General features: G+C 53.0%; 1 protein-coding gene across 1 annotated transcript; it reads left to right on the forward strand.

Moving 5' to 3' along the window:
* The first annotated feature begins 1,239 nt into the window (after positions 1-1,239).
* LOC135976574 (fibrinogen-like protein 1-like protein) lies at positions 1,240-7,274 on the forward strand. The gene is made up of 2 exons (XM_065573109.1): positions 1,240-1,352; positions 2,732-7,274. Exon 2 carries the CDS (start codon positions 2,835-2,837, stop codon positions 3,414-3,416), a length of 582 nt encoding a protein of 193 aa, XP_065429181.1. The 5' UTR covers positions 1,240-1,352; positions 2,732-2,834; the 3' UTR covers positions 3,417-7,274.
* Positions 7,275-7,638: the final 364 nt, after the last annotated feature.

The following is a 7,638-nucleotide window of genomic DNA, read 5'->3' on the forward strand; positions in this document are numbered from 1 at the left end:
TACGCAACTTCAGCTACGTGAATAACGTAGCTGAAGTCGAAGTACCTTAGTTCGAACTTACCTTGGTCCACACTCGGCAGGCAGGCTCCCCCGTCGACTCCGCGGTACTCCTCTCGCCGAGCTGGAGTACCGCAGTCGACGGCGAACACTTCCGGGTTCGACTTATCGCGTCCAGACTAGACGCGATAAGTCGAACCCAGAAGTTCGATTTCCAGCCGTCGAACTAGCGGGTAAGTGTAGCCAAGGCCCTAGATGAACGACACTCTATTTAGCTGCATTAAAATGTTTGTTCTTCAAGGGAGCCCAGCATACCAAACAATCCGGACTGTGCTTTGTAACAGCCCTATCCTTAAAGTTGTTTACCACTCCACCAATGTTTGTGTCTGCTGCAAACTTTACCAATAATGGCTTTTTCCTCCCATGTCATTGATAAGATATTGCATAGCATTTGGCCAAGAACAGATCCCTACATGACCCCACTAGAAAGACCCCAACTGAGTAATGATTCCCCATGTACAATTAGTTTTTGAGATCATCTAGCTACTTTTTAATCCATTTCATATCTGCTACATTGATTTTGTGTAATGCTAATTTTGCTCAGAATATTGTGCAGTACTAAGTCAAATGCCTTAGAGAAGTTTAAGTGCATTATGTCAACACTGTTACCTTTGTCAATCAAATTTGCAATCTCAAAAAAAAATCAGGTTTGTTTGGCACAATCTGTTTTTCATAAAAGCATATTGACTGGCATTATTTATGCTGCCATCCTTTAATTCTTTGCTGATTGTATCCCATTTCAGCCTTTCCATGATTCTGCCTGGTATCAGTGTCTGTCCTATAGTTACCCAGGTCATCCTATCAGTACCACCTGAGCTTTTTTCCAGATCTCTTTTTTGCTTACTGAAATATGGCAACCCTAGCAGAGACAGAGACAGTGGCCGGGCCGGGGGAGAGGGGAATGGTGGGCTTCACCCCGTCTTCAGAGACTGGGCCCCCCCCCCCCATGCTGAGCCCCTTTGAACATCCAGCCATGTCCTGCGGAGCCTACCTGGGAGCTGAGCTCTTCTGAAAATCTGGCCCAGTAGTTGAGCCCTCTGAAAACTCTGGCCTGTTACTAAGGGTAACATTTTCAAGAGTGGCTAAGTCACTTAAGTGCCTAAATCCCAGTGATTTCTAGTGGGATTTAGGCACTTGTGAAACTGTCTCCTGGTCTCATGTCCAGCGGTTTCTGTCCCCTGCAGGGTTCCAGTCCAGCTCTCTCCTGCTTCTGTCTGTGCTGTCCATGATGGCGTTCCTTTGCGTAGCCCCCGTGCAGGGCAACGGGGCCCTGGACCACAAGAAGGTCGAGAGGGGTGAGTAGAGAACCCGTCGGAGAGCTTCTATCATCTGCCATATCCGAGATCAGGGCATCGTGGGTCTGATTCTGCTCCTCTCCCCCATGCCGGGGTCACCCCTAGATCCACTTATCCACTGAATGCACCTTCCAGCCCCCCCGCCAGCGCTGGGCCCAAAGAAACGCTGAGTTCTCCGAAGGGATCGCAAGGCCGGCCTGCGCTAGTGAGCCCACTACTCCCATTCGCAGGCCTCCAGCACCTGGGAATGGGCCAGCCGGGGTGGGGGAGGTGCTGCTCGACTGGCTGTTTGCTTTACACAGCTTCGTTATCCCTTTCTCCGGTAACGGCTGCCAAGCCGCCGGCAGTGACTGAAGAGTGCTGGTGCCAACCGCAGGGCAGCGTGTGGGAACCAGGCACCCCCCCCCAAATTGGCTGGGAGTTCTACCCTCCAATCTCACCAACTCCTATACTAGGGCTAGCCCCGGCTAACAGCTGGGGATCTCTCGCTCATGCCTAGAAGCCTTGCCCCCAGAGTCCAGGCAGCAGGGAGAGCCAGTTCCTCCTTGTCAGGGGTTTTCATTCCCTTCTCCCCACACCTCCAGCGGCTCTGGGAGCTGCTCAGGGGCTTGCCCAGGCAGGCCAGGGGCTGAGCCAGCTCCAGAGGTGGCCCTGAGCCCCTGCCCCCTGCAGTACTCAGCAGTTCCTCCCCCTTGGCTCAGCTATGGGGGAGGGGCACACAGGGGGATTGTCTGGGGGGTAGGAGAGCTGGGGGGCTCAGGCTCGAGGGAGGACCCTGGGGAGGGGAGGGGCAGTATAACCACAGTGCTCTCATTCTACCAGGATAGTTCGGGACAATTTCCACCCCAAAGACAAGCCCCTCGATAGGATGTCTGGAATTTTCAAAGGCACCACAGGGAGTTGGGTGCCTAAATCCCACTGAATTCCAATCACAGTCGGGTATCAAACTCCCTTAGGCTCTTTGAAAACTCCCATTTAAATTGGGTTTCAAAATTAACATTCGCTGAGATGGATCTGGCAGCGTCTCCCCCACCCTCCCCAAACGATTTCTTCAGCAGTACGGACTCAGGAAGGATACAGAGCCTTGGTTTACACTTGATTCATCTCTTCAAGGTTTCTTCAAAACCAGCAGAGCAAGAAACTATTCTTATTTTATTTTATTGGTAAAATGAAAGTGTAAGATCTGGAGCGGGATTCTGTGGCCAGGAATGGCCCGGGCGGATTCTGTGGCTGTAGTATTGTGAAATACACAGGACCTGCCTCTAAAACCCAGCCTCCAGTTACCCCAGGCTGATTTGATTGAGCTAGCTAGCGCGCGCTCTCTCTCTCTCCCTCCCCACCCCCTCCGCCCCCTTACCCTGATGTTCGTGGCATTTCAGGGTTCCCCAAAGACTGCAGCAACATTCCCAGGGACAGCCCCAGCGGGGTCCATGTCATCCAGCCGGCAGGCTCTCCCCCTCGAGTGGTGTGGTGTGGTGTGACATGGACACCGAAGGCAAAGGCTGGACCGTTGTCCAGAGAAATTCTTACAACACAGAGATCACCTGGAAGGAGTCCTGGAGCACCTACAAGTACGGCTTTGGGAACGTGCAGCAGGATTACTGGCTGGGCAACGAGTACCTGTCCCTGCTCACGCGGCAGAACATCTACAAGGTCCGCTTTGTCGTGGAGGACAAATCCAACAACACCCGCTACGCAGAGTACGACATCTTCAGTGTTGAGGATGAGTCGAGCGGGTACCCGCTGAGGCTGGGCAGGTACTCTGGGGACGGCGAGGACTATCTCACCACCTACCACTCCGGCCTGGGGGGCATACACGACAACATGAAGTTCAGCACGACTGACAAGGATCAGGACCAGGCCAGTGGGAATTGCGCAAGTAGCTATGGAGGCTGGTGGTACGACAAGTGTCAGAACGTCCTGCTCAATGGGAAAGGCTACATCTACTGGGCAGGGTTCTGTAAGAGTGGGGAGTGCAAGTCTTCCCTCATCCTGGTTAAGCCAACAGACGTGTGCTGGGTCCGGCAGGAGGAGCCCATCCTCCTTGGGAGCCGGCGCCGCTGAGAAGGGGAGACAATATTAGATCAGACACGGCGCGCCATCCCCCACCTAATCAGTGCAGTCCCTGCAATGCCTCCATTCTGCTCACCCTCTTCCCTGTTGGCTTCTGCACGGTAAATCCCCTGGAATAAATGCTGAGAGCCGACCCCGCCGGTGCGTTCGAATGACACGAAGAGTGTGATTGGTGTGTATAACTGGAGCCCCGCTTCCACTCTGCCTCGCTGGAAGCCATGTCACTCACTACGACTTTAGACCCACATTAACCTCTGCTTGTCCCAGCCCTGCCACTGCCCCTCGGCATTAGTGATCAATGAATCATGACACTGGATTTCTAGCAACTGTCATTGAGCATTTAAATGGGGGATGACTCAGGCATTTACATCTGAATCCTGCATGTGTTAGCAGTGGTGAGTTTGGGTTCAAAAACCTGGCCTCTGTGTTTTTAATAAATATGGTTATTACATGAGAAAACATTGCAACTGTAATTAGTTGCTGATAAACCACTGAGATTAGATAGATGTGCAACGAAACCACACAATAAAGATATTGGTGTCCCTCTTCAACCCAAGGGGCTAGTCAAAGTTTGGGGCCCTGGGGATGTTCCAGTGAGGAGCAGAAATTGGCAGTGGAGTCTGGTAATTTTTTGATGTCTTGTTTATTGACAAGGAACATACAGAGTCCTGCTTCTCCAAACACAGCAGGAACCAACAGCAGGGATTAGCCTCCCTGCTCTCAGCTCCAAGCCTCTTTAGCCAGCACCTGGCCCAAAAGCTCTCTATGCTCCTCCCAAGATCACACCATGCTGACAGGCTCTGCTCGGCTTTCCTGCTCTGCCTCCGTGTCCTGGCTGCACTGCCCGGCTTGTCTCTTTCACACACGCACCAGCTCAGAACGACACTCGGTGGCATCCTCTGCCCACCTGGGGCTAGTTTCTGGGCACACGTCATCATGGCTTGTTTTACACAAGGCCCCCTTATCTATTGCTTCCAGCTGTCTTAAATGAAGAGTGCATCCTCACAGCTGTGTCAATGAGATTTTAACTCCACCCATAACATGGTATAATCCAGCTCCTAGCAGTGTATTTATCTGTCAGGCTGACGTCCTCTGAGCATCTCTGAGCATTTCCTGCCTGTTTGGCTTCAGTCACTTCAATCAAAGTTCATTGTGAGCAGATGCTGAACACCATTAATGCTAACAGCCAGGGGTAGGAGCACCCCCCCCCCCGAACACGGAAAGAACAGGTTAAGAACAAGTCAGCTGGGCCTGATGAAGTTCATCCTCGGGCAGGGCTCCCAAATCGTGGGCTGTGAAGGGGTGTTGCCCCCCCCCAAAACTGCATCTTTCCAGTCCCCTCCTGACCATGGCCCTTCAGTGCATCCCCAGGACACAAGGCCCTGTCTAATTGGCCTTCCTGACAGAGCCTGCATGGAGAGCGTGCGTACGGGGGAGTTTGGGGGGCAGGTTTGGAAAGAGGGATGTTTTCAGGGGGAGGGAAGCTGGGAGCCGCTGAGGTGCAGCTGGAAGGTTTCCTCCTCCCTCCTCAGCATCTGGGGTGCAGACAGGGGGGAGGGGGTTGCTATTTTGCAGTTGGGAGTATCAGGGACCCCCCCCCCGTGCACTAAGCTGTCCCCTCCATCTCGGTTGCTGGTGGTGAGGTGGGGGTGTGCTGTTTTGCAGTGGGGGAGCGGGGGATCCCCCTGCCCAGGGCACTGACCTCTCCCCTTCCCGCCTCCCATCTCCGCTGTCCGTGCTGGGAGCCACCCCCACCCCCCACTCTGCCCATTGCAGGCTGCGCTTGGTGCCCTCCCCAGCCAGCCATCCCTCGCCAGGCTGGAGCATGACGCTGCAAGCGGGGACATCCTCAGCCTGTCCCGGGCAGCCAGCTCGCTCAGCCGTTTTGCTGACTGGGGGCTCCCTGCCAAACCCAGGGTTCCCCTGCACCATTCCCCCCAACTTGGGGTCCCACCCACACCCCAACTCCCCCCTGAACATGGCTACCCCTCCCCTTCCAAAACAACCTGAACTCTTCATACGCCACAGCCCACCCCCGCCCCTCCCCATGAGCCACCTGGCAGCAGTGCCCTCCATCGGACCAAACTGCTCTCCATGTCGCCCTCCCACCCCCACACCCCAGGGCCAGGCTGGCGCTCTCTGGGGCTGGACCCCGTCTGTGACTGGGGTTTCAGCACTCCTGCTTCACAGATGTATACAGAGCACTGTATAACCAGAGTTGTCATAACTATAAAGGGAAGGGTAACAGCTCTGCTGTGTACAGTACTATAAAATCCCTCCTGGCCAGAGACTCCAAAATCCTTTTCCCTGTAAAGGGTTAAGAAGCTCGGATAACCTGGCTGACACCTGACCCAAAGGACCAATAAGGGGACAAGATACTTTCAAATCTTGGTGGGGGGAAGGCTTTTGTTTGTGAAGTCATTTGCTCTTGGGACTGAGAGGGACCAGACATCAATCCAGGTTCTCCACATCTTTCTGAACAAGTCTCTCATATTTCAGACTTGTAAGTAAACAGCCAGGCAAGGCGTGTTAGTTTTTACTTTGTTTCCTCAACATGTAAATGTACCTTTTACTAGAGTGTTTACCTCTGTTTGCTGTACTTTGAACCTGAGGCTAGAGGGGGGTCCTCTGGGCTCTTTAAGTTTGATTACCCTATAAAGTTATTTTCCATCCTGATTTTACAGAGATGTTGTTTTTTACCTTTTTTCTTTAATTAAAAGCCTTCTTTTTAAGAACCTGATTGATTTCTCCTTGTTTTAAGATCCAAGGGGTTTGGATCTTGATCCACCAGGAGTTGGTGGGAGGAAGGAGGGGAATGGTTAATTTCTCCTTGTTTTTAGATCCAAGGGGGTTGGATCTGTATTCACCAGGGAATTGGTGAAAGGTTTCTCAAGGCTTCCCAGGGAAGGGAATCCACTTGGGAATGGTGGCAGTGGACCAGATCTAAGCTGGTAGTTAAGCTTAGCAGTTTTCATGCAGGCCCCCACATTTGTACCCTAAAGTTCAGAGTGGGGAAGCAGCCTTGACAAGAGTCTAGTGACTCTCTCACCCTGGGCTCTCCCCAGTATAGACTCTTGTTCACACTAGTCGAATGATGTTCAAATACTGAGAAGGAGCAGGGAAGAGGCACAGAAATGACTTGTGGCCTGGCCAGCACACCTTCGAGCAGGCAACCCGAGGGGCTGCAGCTAGTCAGCTTGACGAAGCAGTTGCGAGGTCTGTCATTAAGGTCTATAGTCACCCAGCAGGAGGAGGTAGCTGCATTTCAGGTTTTTGCTCTAGCAGACAAAGGTGTAAGGAGAGCTGGCAAAGCTGATGTTAGAAACATTGACACTGGAAATCCATGTAAGTGTAGAAGAGTGACGGAACCAATCGTGCGGGGACGTGGGAATTCACTCTCACCTGGCCTCTGGGGATGGAGGCAGCACGTGGCTGGCACTTCTCGCTCCTGCCGTACGAGGGGCAGGTGCTGCTACCGACTGCTCCCCCTAACCCCGCCCTGCTGCGCTCTGGGGATGCTGCCCTGCTGTGGAGCTCTCAGGTGTCTTGAACTGGAATTTGTTTGGAGAGAAACTGTTAAGAAGCCTTATCAGCCCCGAGCAGAGAGTACCTGGGAGCCTGCCTGGGTCGGGCGGGTCTGATACAGCCTCCCCCCAGATAAGGCACTTCCCTGGACCTGCCACCCATTGGAATCTGGAACGATTCCCTCCGAGGTAACACCCGGGGCAGCCAGGGCAGGGCAGGGCACGGCCTGCTCCCCTGGAGCGTTAGGGCTTTCAGGAGTCAGAGGTGTCATCAGAGCAGGTTGTACGTTAAAGCAGCGAAGGCAGTTGGGGGGCAGAGGAATTGGGTGCTTTGCCATTGCACTTGATCAGCTCAATTTGAAAATTCTTTCAAAGGAAATCCAGATGTATACATCTGACTGGGGTACATGTACACACATACACACGCACACTCACGTGCACACACTCATGTGCACATACACGTACACACATACGCACATGTACACATACATATATATACAGACGTACACATACACGCACAAACGCTGTCCCTGGAGCGCCCCAGGATGCGACTGACGGGGTGGCTGGCTATTATGGAGGCAGATGGGGGTTGGGAGAAAATAATCAAGAAGAACTTTTGCTGAAAATGCAAACCTAAGCTGGAAATCTGTGCAGCGCTGGGCTCAGCGAAAATGATCTTTTGAGCTGAT

Source organism: Chrysemys picta, chromosome 19 (assembly GCF_011386835.1).
Source record: "Chrysemys picta bellii isolate R12L10 chromosome 19, ASM1138683v2, whole genome shotgun sequence".
NCBI classification, from domain to species: domain Eukaryota; kingdom Metazoa; phylum Chordata; order Testudines; family Emydidae; genus Chrysemys; species Chrysemys picta.

Excerpts from the sequence above, each read along its gene's own strand:
- LOC135976574 (XM_065573109.1), top strand. The coding sequence starts at position 2,835 with ATGGACACCGAAGGCAAAGGCTGGACCGTTGTCCAGAGAAATTCTTAC.